Source organism: Boleophthalmus pectinirostris, unplaced genomic scaffold, assembly GCF_026225935.1.
Source record: "Boleophthalmus pectinirostris isolate CB_2022bp ecotype Guang Dong unplaced genomic scaffold, ASM2622593v1 HiC_scaffold_20, whole genome shotgun sequence".
NCBI lineage: Eukaryota > Metazoa > Chordata > Actinopteri > Gobiiformes > Gobiidae > Boleophthalmus > Boleophthalmus pectinirostris.
Window position 1 is genome coordinate 2,208,684 of NW_026571153.1, and position 20,617 is coordinate 2,229,300.

Consider the following 20,617-nt stretch of genomic DNA (forward strand, 5'->3'; position numbering starts at 1 on the left):
TTACTGAATCACACAAGTTACAAGAGTAAACGGGCGGTTACATTTTTCTATCACAGTGTGGGAGCGGCGCATATGGGAGGGGTGTGTAGGAGAACCCCAAAGTCATATAATTAACATAAAACCAACAACGCCACTGGACATGGCCCAGAAACTCACGAGCCATAACTTCGCTCGGGCGCATCAGGACTCGAGGAGCAGTGGCACCACAATAAAGCCACACATTCAATTATAAAATCACAATTGTGATTAGAGAACAGCGGTTGTTTACTTGTGCGCGACAATGCGGAGCCTAATCCCGGAAGTGCGCCAAGGTCAGAGAACGAGGCGCTACGGGGAGTGCCCTTTTATAAGCCCAGGCGCCACCTGGTGGCAGAAGGCAGCAGGCGCACACTGCTACAACAGTTTGGTTTTAGACCTGGTTTAGTCCTGGTTTAGACCTGGTTTAGACCTGGTTTAGTCCTGGTTTAGTCCTGGTTTAGTCCTGGTTTAGTCTTTGTTTAGTCCTGGTTTAGTCCTGGTTTAGACCTGGTTTAGTCTTTGTTTAGTCCTGGTTTAGTCCTGGTTTACCTGGTTTAGTCTTTTGTTTAGTTCCTGGTTTTCCTGGTTTAGTCCTGGTTTAGACCTGGTTTAGACCTGGTTTAGTCCTTTGGTTTAGTCCTGGTTTAGACCTGGTTTAGTCCTGGTTTAGGTTTAGTCTTTGTTTAGTTGGTTTAGTCCTGGTTTAGTCCTGGTTTAGACCTGGTTTAGTCCTGGTTTAGACCTTAGTCTGGTTTAGACCTGGTTTAGTCCTTGGTTTAGTCCTGGTTTAGACCTGGTTTAGTCTTTGTTTAGTCCTTTAGTTTAGACCTGGTTTAGTCCTGGTTTAGTCCTGGTTTAGTCCTTTGGTTTAGTCCTGGTTTAGTCCTTTGTTTAGTCTTTGGTTTAGACCTGGTTTTGTTTAGTCCTGGTTTAGTCCTGGTTTAGACCTGGTTTAGTTTTTTAGTCCTGGTTTAGTCCTAGTTTAGACCTGGTTTAGTCCTGGTTTAGTCCCTGGTTTAGACTTGGTTTAGTCTGGTTTTAGTCTTTGTTTAGTCCCTGTCCTGGTTTAGTCCTGGGTCCTGGTTTAGACCTGGTTTAGACCTGGTTTAGTCCTGGTTTAGTCCTGGTTTAGTCCTGGTTTAGACCTGGTTTAGACCTGGTTTAGTCCTGGTTTAGTCCTGGTTTAGACCTGGTTTAGTTTAGTCCTGGTTTAGTCCTGGTTTAGTTTCCTGGTTTAGTCCTGGTTTAGGTTTTCCTGGTTTAGACCTGGTTTAGTCCTGGTTTAGACCTGGTTTAGTCCTGGTTTCCTGGTTTAGACCTGGTTTAGTCCTGGTTTAGACCTGGTTTAGTCCACACAGTTTGCTCAGTACATCCAACTGTTTGGCTCAGATGATCCTTATTTATTAAGACTATTTTTATAATTGTGATGGTTTCTTTCAGTACGATGGGGCTCAGCCCAGGCAAAGCTTTATGTTTTGTGATTGACACAACGGGGAGTATGGGATATGTCATTGAAGTGGTCAAGTATGTGACGTCGACGATAATAAACAACCTCGTGGGAACCGAAAACGAGCCTTCGGATTATTTCCTCGTCCCATTTAACGACCCAGGTAAAGTCACTTCACTTTTAATCGTCTTAGTAAATCTCTCAAACTTGATCCGTTCTTTGTGATTTTGTTACGAATCAGAATTTGGACCAGTCACACAGACGACAGACATATCGGAGTTTAAAAATGCGATTAATAAACTGTCTGCATCTGGAGGTGGAGATGAGCCTGAAATGTCTCTCTCAGGATTAAAGGTATTTAAGAACATGAATTTTTTTGTATCATTCTGCAACCAGTGTTTTAAAAGTAACGATTTACTGTAATGTGTTGCTTTTTGCTGTAACGCAGTAATGTAAAGTAAAGGCATTACAGGGAAAAAATGTAATATTTTACTCGGTACAAATGTCAGTGATGCGCGTTACAATGGTCCCGGTCAAGCAGAAGTTAACAGAAAGGCCAAAAATTCAAGTTAAAGGGATAGTTCAGGTTTTTTGACATGAATCTGTGTTTCATCCACATCAGAGGTGTTCACACTTTTTCATCATGTGAGCTTCTTATAAAATGACCAAGTCAAAATGATCGACCTAATACAAAGTCAAACAAACTGCACTGAAACACTCTGTGCCCCTTTTTTGGACCCTCCCCCACAGTTTGAGAACCTCTTCTTTAAGAGAACTTCCTCTGACACTTTACACAAAACTGTGAAAAAAGTGAAGGAAGATTTTTAAACCTGTTTTTTAAAGTTCCAAACTGGAGTTTCATTCTTTTCTGGTTTTGCAGTGATATTTACCAGCCTCTGCACGTTTACCAAACCAAACGCACATCGTGACAAACACAGATGCATTTGTCACTTTTGTTAGACAAACTTCAGCCAAATGTGGCAGTAGGTCTGTTCTGTAGATCCGCTCTATGCTGTAGACCTGCTTTGTGCCAACACTGGAACACAAATTTAGACTGGTTTTTGCTTCACGTTTGGTCTTGCTCTTCTAATCAGCCGCACTGTGGGAGGGGCTTGTGTTCGCTGTACGCAGGAAGGAGCGAGAGCGTGAAAAGGCGAGGGGCGGCGTGCTGACGTGAGGCAGGTGGACAGGTAGGATGTTTAGGAAGTTGAACCTGCCCTGTGATGCACGCTGGTACACGAGGGCACACGCTGTCGCAGACGAGCCGTGCATAGGGAGCGTGTGTGTTTGTGATGCGCCGTAGAGTCTCCGCGGGTTTCAATGAGCGCACAGGCTGCACTGAGACGCCCCACACGCTCCTGCACCCGCTACAAGTTTATTACCAACAGCAGCGGCCGGAATGAAATATGATCACACTTGTTGAGTGTCACACCTCGAGTGAGAGACAAGACCGAGTCCAAACACGAGTCCGAGACGAGACACGGAGATCTACCCACACGACCTTGGCGATCGACTGGTAGATCGAGATCGACGTATTGAGCACCTCTGATCCACACTGACTTTACCTCCGAAAGCGTCCGGTGAGCTGAGATCCTGGACGGTTTTGGTGATGACGAAAGTAGTTTGGCAAGTTGTCTGGGAACTGGGACAGCCACGCCTGTTTCACTTTGTTAACTGCTCGGAATGTCAGCAACAACATGTCTGACTAAGACACCAATGATGAAGAAACTGGTTTTGGCACAGAGACAATGGGAGATCTTTTTGAACCTGAATATACCAATGCCAAAATTTGCCAGAGAGAGTTAGACCGGGCAGAGAGAGAGAAAAGGCCAACATTCCGAGCAGTAAACAAAGTGAAACAGGCGCAGTGATATGAACGGAGAGAAAATAGCATCAAGTGATTATGAGGTTTGACTTTTTAGAGGACGGAGGTTTTGTGGTGCAAATGCATCACTCTTTTTAACACATATTGTTTTGAGAAGAAAAATGCTTTATTATACAGTCCCCAGACAACTTGCCAAACTACTTTCCTCATCACCAAAACCGTCCAGGATCTCAGTGTGGATGCACCACACTGCTGACTGGGACGACACACAGATTCATGTCAAAAAACCTGAACTATCCCTTTAATTCATCTGATATAAAAATGTATTGAACAGATACATATGTACTCTAGTTTATCAAACTGTTGACCTTTTTTCTGGACCATTTTTGGTTCTAAAGTTCCATCTGTTTTAAAAACAGACCATGTATGAAACATGGAACAAAAAATTATTTCCCAAATTTCAAAGACCCAAAAATCATGTAAATAAATGGATGTATTTCATCATATCTTGTGTTATTCCATCTTTGAACTGTTGATGAAGGGACAGGATTTTTCAAAAAAAATGTATTTAAAATGATAAAAATGTTCTTGGAAGGACTGACATATTTTATAGAAATAGTTTCCTTTCATTTTGAAGTAATATTAAAGTATTTGGAAGAAAAAAGTGACAAATGATGTAAAATCCTGCACCTTCTACTTGTTTGAACAATTTTCCCTCCGTTACCACTTGACTGGACCCAATGCATTTTTAACCTGGATTGAAGTGGTGGGTTTTTCGTTTTTCTTCTTAGTTTGGTCCTGGTTCAGTTCTGGTTTAGTCCTGGTTTAGTCCTGGTTTAGTCCTGGTTCAGTCCTGGTTTAGTCCTGGTTTAGACCTGGTTTAGTCCTGGTTTAGTCCTGGTTTAGACCTGGTTTAGTCCTGGTTTAGACCTGGTTTAGTCCTGGTTTAGTCCTAGTTTAGTCCTGGTTTAGACCTGGTTTAGCCCTGGTTTTAGTCCTGGTTTAGTCCTAGTTCAGTCCTTGGTTCAGTCCTGGTTTAGTCCTAGTTCAGTCCTGGTTTAGTCCTGGTTTAGACCTAGTTCAGTCCTGGTTTAGTCCTGGTTTAGACCTGGTTTAGTCCTTTAGTCCTGGTTTAGGTTTAGTCCTGGTTTAGACCTGGTTTAGCCCTGGTTTAGTCCTGGTTTTAGTCCTTTAGTCCTGGTTCAGTCCTGGTTTTAGTCCTAGTTAGTCCTGGTTTAGTCCTGGTTTAGTCCTAGTTTAGTCCTGGTTTAGTCCTGGTTTAGACCAAGTTTAGTCCTGGTTTAGTCCTGGTTTAGACCTGGTTTAGTCCTGGTTTCAGTTCTGGTTTAGTCCTGGTTTAGTCCTGGTTTAGTTCTGGTTTAGTCCTGGTTTAGTCCTGGTTTAGTCCTGGTTCCTGGTTTAGTCCTGGTTCAGTTCTGGTTTAGTCCTGGTTTCAGTCCTGGTTCTGGTTTAGTCCTGGTTCAGTTCTGGTTTAGTCCTGGTAGTCCTGGTTTAGTCCTGGTTTAGTCCTGGTTCAGTTCTGGTTTAGTCCTGGTTCAGTTCTGGTTAGTCCTGGTTCAGTCCTGGTTTAGTCCTGGTTGGTTTAGTCCTGGTTTAGTTCAGTTCTGGTTTAGTCCTGGTTCATCATCTTCTCAGTTCTTTTGTCGACAGTAAATTAAAGTTCTGTAATATTCGTGTCACGTTTTACATTTTAAACACGTCATATTTTAATGTAACGAATCACTTAAATCACTTAAACAACACATTCCAGTTTTAAAATGACGTGTAAATGATAAAATCCCGGTGTAAACGTGCTCTGCTGCAGCTCGCGCTCGCCGCGCTTCCTTCTGGATCGGAGGTTTACGTTTTCACCGACGCAACGGCGAAAGACAAGACGGAGAAAAACTCAATCCTCACACTGATCGAAAGAAAACAGTGTGTGGTGAGTACAAGACTCTTTTTATTTCACCTGATCAGTGTTGGGAAGTTTACTTTTAAAATGTAATCCCCTACAGATTACAGATTACAGATTACACACACCAAAATGTAAGGGAGTCATGTAATCTGATTACTTTGGATTACTTGATTTGCTGTAGAGAAACAAAGACGAGGAAATCTTCACATAAAATGTTTCTGGTTTAGACCTGGTTTTAGTCCCGATTTAGTCCTGGATTTAGACCTGGTTTAGACCTGGTTTTAGACCTGTTTTAGACCTGGTTTAGACCTGTTTTAGTCCTGGTTTAGACCTGGTTTTAGACCTGGTTTTAGACCTGGTTTAGACCTGGTTTTAGACCTGGTTTTAGACCTGGTTTTAGACCTGTTTTTAGACCTGGTTTTAGACCTGTTTTAGACCTGGTTTTAGACCTGGTTTTAGACCTGGTTTTAGTCCTGGTTTTAGACCTGTTTTAGTCCTGGTTTTAGACCTGGTTTTAGGCCTGTTTTTAGACCTGTTTTAGTCCGGGTTTTAGTCCTGGTTTTAGACCTGTTTTAGTCCTGGTTTAGACCTGGTTTAGTCCTGGTTTAGACCTGGTTTAGACCTGGTTTTTAGACCTGTTTTAGTCCTGGTTTAGACCTGGTTTAGACCTGGTTTAGACCTGGTTTAGACCTGGTTTTAGACCTGGTTTTAGTCCTGGTTTAGTCCTGTTTTAGACCTGGTTTTAGACCTGGTTTAGACCTGGTTTTAGACCTGGTTTTAGTCCTGGTTTTAGACCTGGTTTAGTTGGTTTAGACCTGGTTTAGACCTGGTTTAGACCTGGTTTAGACCTGGTTTTAGTCCGGGTTTTACTGGTTTAGTCCTGGTTTAGACCTGGTTTTAGACCTAGTGGTTTAGTCCTGGTTTAGACCTGGTTTAGACCTGGTTTAGTCCTGGTTTTAGACCTGGTTTAGTCCTGGTTTAGACCTGGTTTAGTCCTGGTTTAGACCTGGTTTAGACCTGGTTTAGTCCTGGTTTAGACCTGGTTTAGACCTGGTTTAGACCTGGTGTTGCTCAGGGAGGTTGGATTCATGGGTTATTGTGCGGTGTAGACAGTATCACAGTTTGTTAGGCGTATTGTTTGCTACACTTATTCTGTGTTGAATGACCTGGATGAATGAATCATGGACGTATTACAGGAACTCATCAGGAGACATTAGACGGACCACTGGCCACATCAACACAGGCGGGAAACCTTCTGGAGTTAAAGCTGAGCACTGAAGAGGGGCTGTGGGAAATAAGGATCACCTCCTCAGCCCCTTACACCTTAAACATCATGGGTGAGACTTTTATTGACTTTGGGGATATTTTACAAAATGTATTTTGATTGTGTTGTTTACTTTTCTTTCCATTTAAGCTCAAAGTTCAGATGGCTTCTTCTTCAGATTCATGAAGCCATCACAAGTACGCTCCGATGGTTTTGTCGTCAACACCAATAAGCCTGCAGCAAGTAAGTATTAATACTAATTTGATCAAAAATAGCAACAAAATCAGTGAGCCCAGTCAAGCAGAAGTAAACAACAAGGCTAAAACTTCAAGTTAAAGTATCTGATATAAAACTGTATTGAACAGATACATATGTACTCTAGTTTATCAAACTGTTGACCTTTTTTCTGTACCACTTTTGGTTCTAAAGTTCCATCCGTTTTAAACAGACCATGTATGAAACATGGAACAAACATTATTTCCCAAATTTCAAAGACCCAAAAATCATGTAAATAAATTGATGTATTTCATCATATCTTTGTGTTATTCCATCTTTGAACTGTTGATCAAGGTACATGATTTTTTTTTAAATGTATTTAAAATGATAAAAATTTGCTTGGAAGAACTGACATATTTTATAGAAATAGTTTCCTTTCATTTTGAAGTAATATTAAAGTTTTCAGAAGAAAAAAATAAACAAATGATGTAAAATCATGCACCTTCTACTTGTTTGTACAATTTTCCCTCCGTTACTTTTCCCTCCGTTACCATGACCTTTCTTAATAAAAAAAATCTCATGAGTCAAAAAGTCAGAGGTTTTTCAACCTAATCTTGTACCATATGGTAGAAAACTATATGAAGCAAATATTCAAACCAGTTTGTTAAGGATATGGAAGTGAGAACCAAGAGTTATCACTGTTTGGATTTATTGACCAAAAAGTGCTGCATATTTCATTCCCTCCGTTACCGACATGAGTTTTTAAATTTTTTGTCTTGAACTTGAAAGAATATCACAGGTTTAACTTGACCCTGTTGGAGTGTAACTCTTTCCTACATTCTGATACTTTTACTTATTTCAATAGTTCCTCTAGTTTCTGAATAAGAGACATTTGAATGTCAAAAATCTGACCCTGTTTCCCTCCGTTACCACTTGCCCAGACCCCAATTTAGGTTTGGGGTTATAAGACTGTTACACTGTGTACTAAATATGCACTAATAATTTGTGATGATGAATTGATTTATTATAAGAAGAGTTTAATTGTACACACACTCAAACATACTGCTTTTCCTACAGTGCTCCCTGGTACTTTGATGGTGGTGCTCTTTGGGAGCGACACAACAAAGCTGACAGACGTGTATCTCGTCAAGTCGTCTGGGTCTGGACGGTTGAAAGGCAACATTACCGGACAGGAAAATAACGAATACTTAGTTGATTTTGACGAAATCCCATCTGAGGAGTTTACTGTTCTGGTGGAGCTGCAGAGAGACTCCAGCTCGAGACCGACCAGATCCACACCGGAGATTTACCAACGGCAATCAAACGTCAACACCAAAGGCTCATTTGTCAGCATTACCGCCGTGAGTACACTTAACTCTTTTGAAGACGACATTTGACGACCCTCCTTGTTTCCTTAATGACGACTTTTGACTCCTCTGCTGTTTCAGTAAAGATTTGACGACCATTAGAAACTACTCGGTTTTTCACATGTAAACAGAGACTGTGACAGGTCGGGGCCACTACAACCCACACCAGACTGACCAACAGGATTCAAGGACATGTTTTCGCCGATTTTTTCCGAAGTTAATCAAAGTAGTGACGATTGTAGCTTCTGGAAAAAACACAACACGAAACAGGAGCAATGGAAAGATCGCGGCGCACAGTAATAGAAATAATGAGGAGTGGATGTATTTTATGGATAAGTTTAGAGAAAGTGACTTTTATAGATTTCAAAAGTGATGATGAAGTTGATTATAAAGTGGAAAACAGCGACAGCGACGGACTTTCAGAGAGTGAAACTTACGAAGATGAGAATGTCGCTGATGCGTCTGTGTGGAGTCCTGCGATGTCCAAACAAACTATCTGAGCTTTATACTCGATTATGAACCAAAACTGCCCTGAAATCTGGATGTTTCTCAGACGAGTCCTTTAAAATATTTCAGTCTTTTTTTCCAAGATGCGATGTAACAGAATCACTACAGAAACAAACGTTTATGTGGAGCTCTGCACACGAGAAAGTAACAAAGATGACAAATACTGGACACACACTGACAGGGAAGAGTTTTATTATTATATTATTATATTATAATAAGTTAAATGAGTTGAATAAATTAAATGGAAAAAATGAATGAGGTCCACACAGGTGAACAACAGGTAAAAAACAGGTGCACACTTGGCTTTACTGTATCTGGTGATATGAAATCTGTTTAAATACTTTGACAAAGTATATTTTTATTTTTTTTTATGAATACAGTACTCAGAACATGCAGATATCAGATGGAATCCGTGTATCATTCGTTCATTCGTTTTTCAATATAAAACCAAAAATAAGAAAACGAAAAAACAACAGTTTTCTTCATTATTTGTCTCCAAAACCAAAATTAAAAAAACAGATAATGATTTGTTTTTTCAGTTTTCGATTTTGTGTTTAAATGAAGAATGGAAAAAAACGGATAACGACCGTTTCCCGTTGACGTGACTTCAGTGACTGAGATGCCGAACTTTTGCACCACGTACGGACTGAACCGGACTGTCCAGACCGGTGTAGCGTTTTCAAACTACCCCCTTCAAAAATTACCCCGGTAATTGAAACCAGTTTTAGGGGGTTAGGGTTAAGGGGGGTAGCTTGAAACCGTTTTCAAATTACCGGGGGGTAATTACAAACCAGCTTCAAGCTACCCCCCAGTACTTTGAAACCGGGGGTAGTTTGAAACCTTTACACCGGGACCAGAGTGGGACTGAGACCGGGACAGACCGGGACCAGAGCGGGACCAGGGCGGGACCAGGGCAGGACCAGGGCGGACTCCGAGCTTTGACTCTGAGCCTCCACAGGGTCTGAGCCTCAGCTTCGAGCTCCGGCCCTGCCGTGGGTTCTGAGCCTCCGGTCTGGTCCCGGTCTGGTGCCGGTCTGGTCCATTTGAAACCAAAAACTCTTAGTTTGGTTTGTTTTCATTGGTGTGAAAAGTCAGTGTCTTTTGCACCACCTCGGAACCAGTCGTGGTTCTTGAGTGTGGAGGACTGGAGCAGCTCGTCCGGACCTGTAGTCCACAGAACATTCTCACTTTCCCCACACGGAACCAGCACACAGACGATGACACGGAACCACTCGGACCACTGGTCTTGTTCTCAGTTTTGGTCTGGTCCTGGTCTGGTCTCAGACCTGGATCAGTCCTGGTTCAGTCCGTACGTGGTGTAAAAGTTCGGCATCTCAGTCACTGAAGTCACGTAAACAGGAAACGGCCGTTATCCGTTTTTTCCATTCTTCATTTAAACACAAAATCGAAAACTGAAAAAACGAATCGTTATCTGTTTTTTTATTTTGGTTTTGGAGACAAATAATGAAGAAAACAGTTGTTTTTTTTGTTTTCTTATTTTTGGTTTTATATTGAAAAACAAATGAACGAATGACACATGGATTAGATGCGGAATGTAGTTTTTTTGTTTTCGATTTTGCACCTGACCAGGTAAACTCTCATTTTCAGTGAGCTGTTATAAACCTGTAAATGAGTTGAATCACATTTAAACATCCAGAAATGAAGAGTCTGAGGTTTCCAGAGATACAAATATGTCTGTGTTACAATTAAGTTCATGAGTGTAAAAATAATTTATAATCACTCGTGGTGGTCTGTTTTCTTTTATGCACTTATGCTCTATGGGCAGAACTAGTAACATATGTCTGGGTTGTTCCTAGTCGGCGTCCAGGGGGGAAAGAGTTAATACACTTGACTACTGTCACTCAATGCACACTTATTCCTTTGCAGCATAGTAATAATAAAGCCATTGAACCATAATTTAGAACTACAATGAACGTAAATCTTCTCTTCTTTCTTTATAGAGTATACTGGAGACCGTGAGTAAACCAGACATAACTCAAGACGTAAATATCACCATTTCAAACTATCGAACAGAAGGGGAAAACGAAGACGAATTCACCATCAGAGCAACAAATACCAGAAACTTCGAGACCATTTCCCCGGCTACCGTCAAGGTGTTAAAAAATAGCAGCGCCAGTTTCATGGTTCAAACAATAATATTTCCCAACAGCACAGAGTTTGCTACTGAGGTTACGCTCACTGTGATGGCTGAAGCTCCCGGTGCCGTGGGCTACAACTACGCGGTGACGACTTTTACCGCCAACAAAAATGTAAATGACTTCATACCTTTGTGTCTTTTTTTGGTAGAAATTAAGTGTCATTAGTTTGTTAGCTGCATAATGTCCAACAAACGCAAACGCCGCAACAAATACAAATGCGACGACACGACCAAAAAAAAGCCACGACACACCAAAAAAAAAAAAAAAAAAGCCACAACACAAACGCCAATGCCACAACACATTAAAAAGCCACAACACACCAAGAAGAGCCACAACACAAACGCCAATGCCACAACACATTAAAAAGCCACAACACATTAAAAAGCCACAACACATCAAGAAGCCACAACACATCAAAAAGCCACAACACACCAAGAAGAGTCACAACACAAACACCAATGCCACAACACATCAAAAAGCCACAACACATCAAGAAGCCACAACACATCAAAAAGCCACAACACACCAAGAAGAGTCACAACACAAACGCCAATGCCACAACACATCAAAAAGCCACAACACGTCAAAAAGCCACAACACATTAAAAAAAGCCACAACACATCAAAAAGCCACAACACACGAAGAAGCCACAACACATCAAAAAGCCACAACACATCAAGAAGCCACAAACACATCAAAAAGCCACAACACACACAAAAAGCCACACACAACGCAAAATGCCACAACACAACAAAAATCCACAACACACCAAAAAGAGCCACAACACAAACGCCAAAGCCACAACACATAAAAAAACACAAAACATTAAAAAGCCACAACACATCAAAAAGCCACAACACATTAAAAAGCCACAACACAAACGCAAATGACACAACACATCAAAAAGCCACAACACACCAAGAAGAGCCACAACACAAACACCAATGCCACAACACATCAAAAGCCACAACACATCAAAAAGCCTGTATGGAGCATGGTATGAATGTAATCCAAGGTTTCATTTAGTTCTTCTCTCAATTCTTGTCTTAGGTGACGGACATTCAGGCTCCTGAGTTCGAGCTGCTGTCTCCTCGACCGCATTGCCCCGACGTCAACAGTTCCGTCTGCCAGTACTCAGTTCGAGTGACCGACAACACACGTATCGAGACTATTTATGAACGAGGAGGCAGTAGGACATGGGAAACCTCTGGAAACGAAACTGTGGTGTCCTATAACGACTCCTGCTGCAGTCCTACGGTTGAAATAGTGGCGGTGGATGGTGTGGGCAATGTTGGGAGGTTTACGTACAATGCTTCAACGAGTACCGCGACCACAACGGCTTCTCCTACCCTATCAACGACTACGCAACCAACAACAAAGACAACAAGGCCTGCAACGACAACTACACAGGCAACTCCTACACACACAAAAAACTAACAACTACAAAAACTACAACTACAACTACACAGGCAACTACTACACAACACACAAAAACACTAACTACAACTACTACAACACAAAAACCTACAACTACTACTACCACACAAAAACCTACAACTACAACTACACAGGCAACTACAACACACAAAAACTACAACTACAACTAACAACACAAAAAACAACTACAAAAACCTACAACTACACTAAAAACTACTACACACAAACCTACAAAAACTACAACTACAAACTACAACTACAAAAAACAACTACAAACTACAACTACAAAAAACAACTACAACTACTACACACAACTACACTACAAAAAAACAACTACAACTACAACTACACAGAAGCAACAACAACTACAACTACAACACAAAACAACTACAACTACAAAACTACAACTACAAAAACTACAACTACAACAACTAACTACACAAAAACTACAACTACACAGGCAACTACTACTACTACACAACACAAAAACTACAACTAACACAAAAACCTACAACTACTACAGGCACAGCAACTACTACCACACAAAAAACAACTACAAAACTACAACTACACAGGCAACTACTACCACAACTACAAACAACAAACTACAACTACCACACAAAAACAAACTACAACTACAACTACTACTACACAAAAACAACTACAACTACAACACAAAAACCTACAACTACTACTACACACAAAAACCTAACAAAAACTACAAACACAAAAACCTACAAAAACTACAACTACAACTACACAGGCAACTACTACCACACAAAAACTACTAAAACCTACAACTACAACTACACAGGCAACTACTACCACACAAAAACCTACAAAAACTACAACTACAACTACACAGGACACAAAAACTACAACTACTACAACACAAAACCTACAACTACACAAAAACCTACAACTACACAAACAACTACAACTACCACACAAAAACCTACAACTAAAAACAACTACAACACAAAAACAACTACAACTACAACTACAACAACAGGAAACTACAACTACTAACACACAAAAACTAACTACAACTACAACACTACAAAAACAACTACAACACAACTACACTACACACACAAACTACTACAACTACAACTACACAGGCAACTACTACCACACAAAAACCTACAACTACTACAACTACACAGCTAACAACTACACAAAAACTACAACTACAACACAAAAACCTACAACTACAACTACACAGGCAACTAAACTACTACACACAAAAAACAACTACAACTACAACACAAAAAACACTACAACTACTACACACAACCTACAACTACACAACTACTACCACACAAAAACAACTACAACTACACAACACAAAAACACTACAAAAACTACAACTACAACACAAAAACCTACAACCTACAACTACTACACAGGCAACTACTACTACAACACAAAAAAACCTACAACTACAACTACACAGGCAACTACTACACAAACACAACTACAAACAAAAACCTACAACTACAACTACACAGGCAACTACTACACACAAAAACACAACTACAACTACAACACACAAAAACCTACAACTACCACACAAAAAAAACAAAACTACAACTACAACTACAACTACAACACAAAAACCTACAACTACTACAACACAAAAACCTACAACTACAACACAAAACAACTACAAAAACTACAACTACACAGGCAACTACTACCTACAACACACAAAAACCTACAACTACAACTACAACAACTACTACCACACAAAAACCTACAACTACAACTACAACTACACAGGCAACTACTACCACACAAAAACCTACAACTACACAGGCAAACTACTACAACACAAAAAACAACTACAAACTACAAAACACAAAACAACTACTACAAAACTACAACTACACACAAAACCTACAACTACAACTACACAGGCAACTACTACTACAACACAAAAACCTACAACTACAACACAAAAAACTACAACTACCACACAAAAACCTACAACTACAACTACACAGGCAACTACTACAACACACTACAAAAACAACTACAAACAACTACAACAACACCAAAAACAACTACAAACAACTACAAAAACAACACACAAAAACCTACAACTACAACTACAACTACACAGGCAACTACTACCACACAAAAACCTACAACCTACAACTACAACACAAAAACCTACAACTACAACTACAACTACAACTACACACAAAACTACAACTACAACTACACAGGCAACTACTACCACACACAAAAAAAACTACAACTACAAACTACAACACAAAACTACAACACAAAAACCTACAAACACAAAAACCTACAACTACAACTACACAGGCAACTACTACTACTACACACAAACAAACCTACAAACTACCAACACTACTTACACACAAACTACACACAAAAACCTACAAAAAACTACAAACACAAAAACACAAACTACAACACACACACTACAACTACACAGGCAACTACAACTACCACACAAAACCTACAACTCACACAACTACTACACACAAAAACCTACAACTACAAAACTACTACAACACAAAAACACTACACACAAAAACCTACAACTACCTACACTACAACAAAAACCTACAACCTACAACTACAACTACACAGGCAACTACTACCACACAAAAAAACAAACACCACAACAAAAAACACTACAAAACTACAAAACAACTAACACTACACACAACTACTAACTACAACAAAAACTACAACTACACAACTACTACAACACAAAAAACCTACAACTACAACTACACACAAAAACTACTACAACTACAACTACAACTACCACACAAAAAACAAACTACAAAAACTACAACTACACAAAAACCTACAACTACAACTACACACACAAACAACTACTACACACACAAAAACCTACAACTACAACACAAAAACCTACAACTACACAAAACTACTACACAAAAAACAAACTACTACAACTACAACTACAACACAAAACAGCTACAACACTACTAAACTACAACACAAAAACTACAACTACAAAAACAACTACACACAAAACAACTCTTACAACTACAACTACACAGGCAACTACTACTACTACACACAAAAACAACTACAACTACACTACACAACAACTACACAAACTAACTACTACCACACAAAAACCTACAACTACAACTACACAGGCACAACTACACAACTACACAAAACTACAACTACACACAAAACCTACAACTACAACTACACAGGCAACTACAACTACAACTACAACACAAAAACAACTACAACTACTCAGGCAACTACTACACACAAAAAACCTACAACTACACAGGCAACTACTACCACACAAAAACCTACAACTACAACACAAAAACCTACAAGTCCCAACTCATCACCTTCTTTGTCTCAGAAGCTTGTTCAGTTTCTTCTCTGTTTCATCATCAGTTTTCTTGGGATTCAAGTGTCCAACTAAGACTAAGGCTGCGTTCAGACTGCACCTGAAGTGACCCAAATACGATTTTTTGTCTCTATGTTCCTGTATCTGATCTTTTAATGTCAGTCTGAACCACACAGATCCGATTTTTTCAAACGTGACCCAGGACACTTGGATATGTGCTCCTGAAACTGATACATATCTGATCTTTAACATGTGACTTCAGTGTGAACGGACAAAGTGCATTCATCCACCTACACGTTATCAACAAGACACAAACGTCACTATTCTGCGCTGAAGTAGGAGAAAATTGTTAATGAACTCTGTGTGACTGAAGTGAAGCACATCTCCACTCACAGTGTTGGGAAGTTTACTTTTAAAATGTAATCTCCTACAGATTACAGATTACACACACCAAAATGTAGTTTGTAACGTAATCCATTAAATTACTTAAAGTGAGTAATGTAATCTGAATACTTTGGATTACTTGATTTGCTGTAGAGAAACAAAGACGAGGAAATCTTCACATAAGAAGTTTTATCTGCTAAAAGAAAATAAAAAGCCCAAACTTTACTGAACCAAATTAAAAATATTATTGATAGAAGATGAAGAAACACGTCCACAGCAGCAGGATTTAGTCCTGGTTTAGTCCTCGTTTAGACCTTCTTTAGTCCTGGTTTAGATCTGGTTTGGACCTGGTTTGGACCTGGTTTAGACCTGGTTTAGTCCTGGTTTAATCCTAGTTTTGACCTGGTTTAGTCCTGGTTTAGACCTGGTTTGGGCCTGGGTTTAGACCTGGTTTAGACCGGTTAAATCCTGGTTTAGTCCTAGTTTGGACCTGGGTTTAGTCCTGGTTTGTTTGGGCCGGGTTAGACCTGGTTTAGACCGGTTAAATCCTGGTTTAGTCCTGGTTTAGTCCTAGTTTAGACCTGGTTTTTGGTTAGTGTCCAGCAATCAGTGGAATCACCGGAAAAAAAAAATAAAATAAAATAAAAAAGGGGGGAATATAGCCCAAAATGTGAAAACAGGAAAATACTTCTGTGTAATCCATTTATTTCAACAAAGTAACTGTAATCCAATTACCACTCACTGAAACAGTAACTGTAACTGAATACAGTTACTCATCATTTCTACTCTGATTACGTAACTCTGGTACATGTAATCTGTTACTCCCCAACACTGACCACTCACCACTCTTGGCTCCGTCTCCACATCCACACGTTCCTTTCAACGTTCTGTCCCACAAAACACCACGACCAAAAACCTCGTCCTTCTCCTTCTCAATCTCCTCCTTAAACTTTAAACTTTAAAATCTCCAGGTGCTCGATGCTGCGTCCATGTTTGGACAACTTCTGTAAACACAGAGACGCTCGCTGCGGTTGACGTCGTCGTGTCTCCAGTGTCACATGTGGGACACTTTTGGACTGTTTAATGTTCACACTGGAGTCACATACAAGTCACATTTAACTGGAAATGTGAACGACCTCGAAAAAACATCGGATTTCACAAAAAAATCGGAATTGAGCGTTAAACCCTGCAGTCTGAATGTAGCCTAAGACGCTAAGCTTTCTGACATTGTGAAGTAAATTGTATTATACTTTTCTTGTGAGACTGCCTGTTTACACCATTGCTCATAAAAATATGTATTGCTGCTTATTTGATGTCATATATTACACGGTTTTTAAATAAACTGATTTTCTATAAATTCTGGGACAGGAATGGAAAGAACAAATCAGGCTCACATTCCTCCAAACTGGATTAATAGTAGTAAATTGCACAAAAAACAAGAACATATCACATCAATTGTTGTGTCTTTGCACTGGCTTCCTGTTTGATTTAGAATTGATTTGAAGATTTGATTGTTTGTTTTTAAAGCCTTGAACGGACTGGCCCCACAACACGTCTCGGACCTCATCCAGGCCCAGCTCCAGCTCTCGGCGCCTAAGACGAGACTTAAAACCAGGGGAGGGGGGGCAGGACCTTCTCTCTGTGGTCGGCTCTAAGCTCTGGAACGATCTGCCGCTCCACGATCGAACAGCCCCCACAGTGCAGGGTTTAAGTCTCGTCTTAAGACCCACGTTTACTCTCTGGCTTTTAACACCGCGTGAGTTGTGTGGGCCAATGTGTCTTTAATTTATTTGTTTGATTTTATTTATTGTTTATTGTATTTAAATATGATTTAATGTATTATTATTTATTCATTTGTCTGCGCAGCACTTTAGAAACTGTCATCTTTATAACATGTGCAATATAAATAAAGTGGATTTGATTGGGTTTAATATGTATTCCATTGAGTGTGTTTACAGCACATCAGTATCCTGGTTATGATCGGGTTTTTTGAGTATCCCGGTTTCTTCATGGTGCATGTAAACGCAGTGTCCCGGTTTCAGTGTCGCGGTTATTAGAAACCGGGATACTGTAGCTGGTTTAATCTGATAGTAACCGGGATACTGTGGCATGTAAACGCAACATAAAGTTGAGTGCACATGCGTCCAAAAGATAATTGTGATTAATCGCTCAAACTCATGCGATTAATCGTGATACATTTTTTAAATTTTTGCCCAGCCCTACTTTATAAGGGTTCGGTCAAGTGTTAACGGAGGGAAACAGGGTCAGATTTTTGACATTCAAATGTCTCTTATTCAGAAACTAGAGGGACTATTGAAATAAGTAAAGTATCAGAATGTAGGAAAGAGTTACACTCCAACAGGGTCAAGTTAAACCTGTGAGATTCTTTCAAGTTCAAGACAAAAAATTTAAAACTCATGTCGGTAACGGAGGGAATGAAATATGCAGCACTTTTTGGTCAATAAATCCAAACAGTGATAACTCTTGGTTCTCACTTACATATCCTTAACAAACTGGTTTGAATATTTGCTTCATATATAGTTTTCTACCATATGGTACAAGATTAGGTTGAAAAACCTCTGACTTTTTGACTCATGAGATTTTTTATTAAGAAAGGTCATGGTAACGGAGGGAACGGAAGTAACAGGGAAAATTGTTACAAACAAGTAGAAGGTGCAGGATTTTACATCATTTGTCACTTTTTTCTTCTGAAAACTTTAATATTACTTCAAAATGAAAGAAACTATTTCTATAAAATACACCTTTATTTCTTCATATTTAATCCAGTGTTGGGGAGTAACAGATTACATGTACTGGAGTTATGTAATCAGAGTACAAATGATGAGTAACTGTATTCAGTTACAGTTACTGTTTCAGTGAGTGGTAATTAGATTACAGTTACTTTGTTGAAATAAGTGGATTACACAGAGGGATTTTCCTGTTTTCACATTTTGGGCTAAACTAGGGCTAAAACCAGGATAAAATATGTCAGTCCTTCCAAGCTAATTTTTATCATTTTAAATACATTAAATTTTTTTTTTTTTAATCCTGTCCCTTCATCAACAGTTCAAAGATGGAATAACACAAGATATGATGAAATACAATCCATTTATTTACATGATTTTTGGGTCTTTGAAATTTGGGAATAATGTTTGTTCCATGTTTCATTCATGGTCTGTTTAAAACATATGGAACTTTACAACCAAAAATGGTCCAGAAAAAAGGTCAACAGTTTGATAAACTAGAGTACATATGTATCTGTTCAATACATTTTTATATCAGATGTATTTTTGGCCTTGTTGTTTACTTCTGCTTGACCGGGCCCTGATATGAACCTTCTAACAGTTTTATTCTGGTTGTTGCTTTACAAAAACTTCATTTTGAGTCTGGGGAGACTTTTTTCAAAAATATGACCAACTGAAGGTCAATTCCTTTTAGTCCGGGAGCCAAAGTCTCAAAAATGGGTTGAACCTGACATCGCCTGCCATACTTTTTATTTGTGTTTTTTTGTTAACTGTGACCCTGAGGACCAATAATTGGAGGGTCTGCTCTTCCGGAAATATCGCAAAAAAAATTGTGGCCATTTTAGTGTCGGTAACCTTCATTTGTGATAGAAAATTTTGAAAAATGAAAAATTTCCTCAAATCCTCAGTGGATTGGGTAAACTGTCTACAAATACATTCCAGATGCAAAGAACACATGTGGTGACAACATTCAGTGAAAAAAATATTCATAAAACACATTTCTACATGATTTTGGCTCAATTTAATGCCAAAATTTAAGGCATTTTTTCACTTTTTTCCAATATTTTCATCTTTACCTCATTGGCAATCAACTATCCCCCAAGTTTGACATCAGCCATATGCCATTCTTTTCTTCAAACAGTATAGTCATTCCACAGAAAAAAATATAAAAATCCAACCAAAATCAATGGATCTGTGATGATTTCTTTACCATCAACAGGCCCAGAACCTCAATAGAACGTTAGGCTCTTCTCAACACTCCAAAATGAAGGTTACCTACACTAAAATGGCCACAATTTTTTTTCCCGCGATATTTCCGGAAGAGCAGACCCTCCGATTATTGGTCCTCAGGGTCACAGTTAACAAAAAAAAAAAAAAACACAAATAAAAAGTATGGCAGGCGATGTCAGGTTCAACCCATTTTCTAGAGCTTTTGAGACTTTGGCTCCCTGACTATTTCATTACAAGCAAAAGTTCATCAAAATATAACACAGGGTATAGAGGTTGTAAAAAAGTTATAACACTAGTCTACGTCCTCCAGACTCCCACACGAAAACTCTCCATAAATCTACAAAAACACGACACAAAACTGAACCCGGCGACTCCGCAGACCCGCTGCGACGTGCAGGAGTTTCATTTGTGGGTTAGCGTGTCTTGTGATCGTGATCTCACTCTGAGGGGAAGTGACTCTGCACAGGAAGAGGCTCTCGAGACACAAAAGCTGAACTCAACTTTACATTTTAAATCCTTGTTTTGGTTGAATACAGCGATTTTCAAAACAATAAAAGCTGATTTAAAGACGTCGTGTGTTTTAGCGTAATACTCCCTCTGTAATCACTGGATATTTATTGTTTATTCTGTGTTTTGTCTCTCTTTTGTGGTCAGATAAAAAAAAAAAAAACTGTTAAAAATTTTTTCGACGTCACAGAAAACTTAAAATAGGAGAGTGCAGA

The 20,617-nt window shown here is 39.4% G+C and overlaps 1 protein-coding gene across 1 annotated transcript in view; it reads left to right on the forward strand.

Moving 5' to 3' along the window:
* The window catches only part of LOC110172747 (uncharacterized), a 47,236-nt gene that overhangs the window by 2,847 nt on the left and 23,772 nt on the right, over positions 1 to 20,617 (forward strand). The window contains exons 6-13 of the mRNA XM_055156796.1: positions 1,459 to 1,628; positions 1,707 to 1,819; positions 5,116 to 5,236; positions 6,402 to 6,542; positions 6,620 to 6,712; positions 7,763 to 8,046; positions 10,521 to 10,829; positions 11,769 to 12,082. Coding sequence (XP_055012771.1) covers positions 1,459 to 1,628; positions 1,707 to 1,819; positions 5,116 to 5,236; positions 6,402 to 6,542; positions 6,620 to 6,712; positions 7,763 to 8,046; positions 10,521 to 10,829; positions 11,769 to 12,082 — 1,545 coding nt within the window. The remainder of the gene's footprint in view (positions 1 to 1,458; positions 1,629 to 1,706; positions 1,820 to 5,115; positions 5,237 to 6,401; positions 6,543 to 6,619; positions 6,713 to 7,762; positions 8,047 to 10,520; positions 10,830 to 11,768; positions 12,083 to 20,617) is intronic.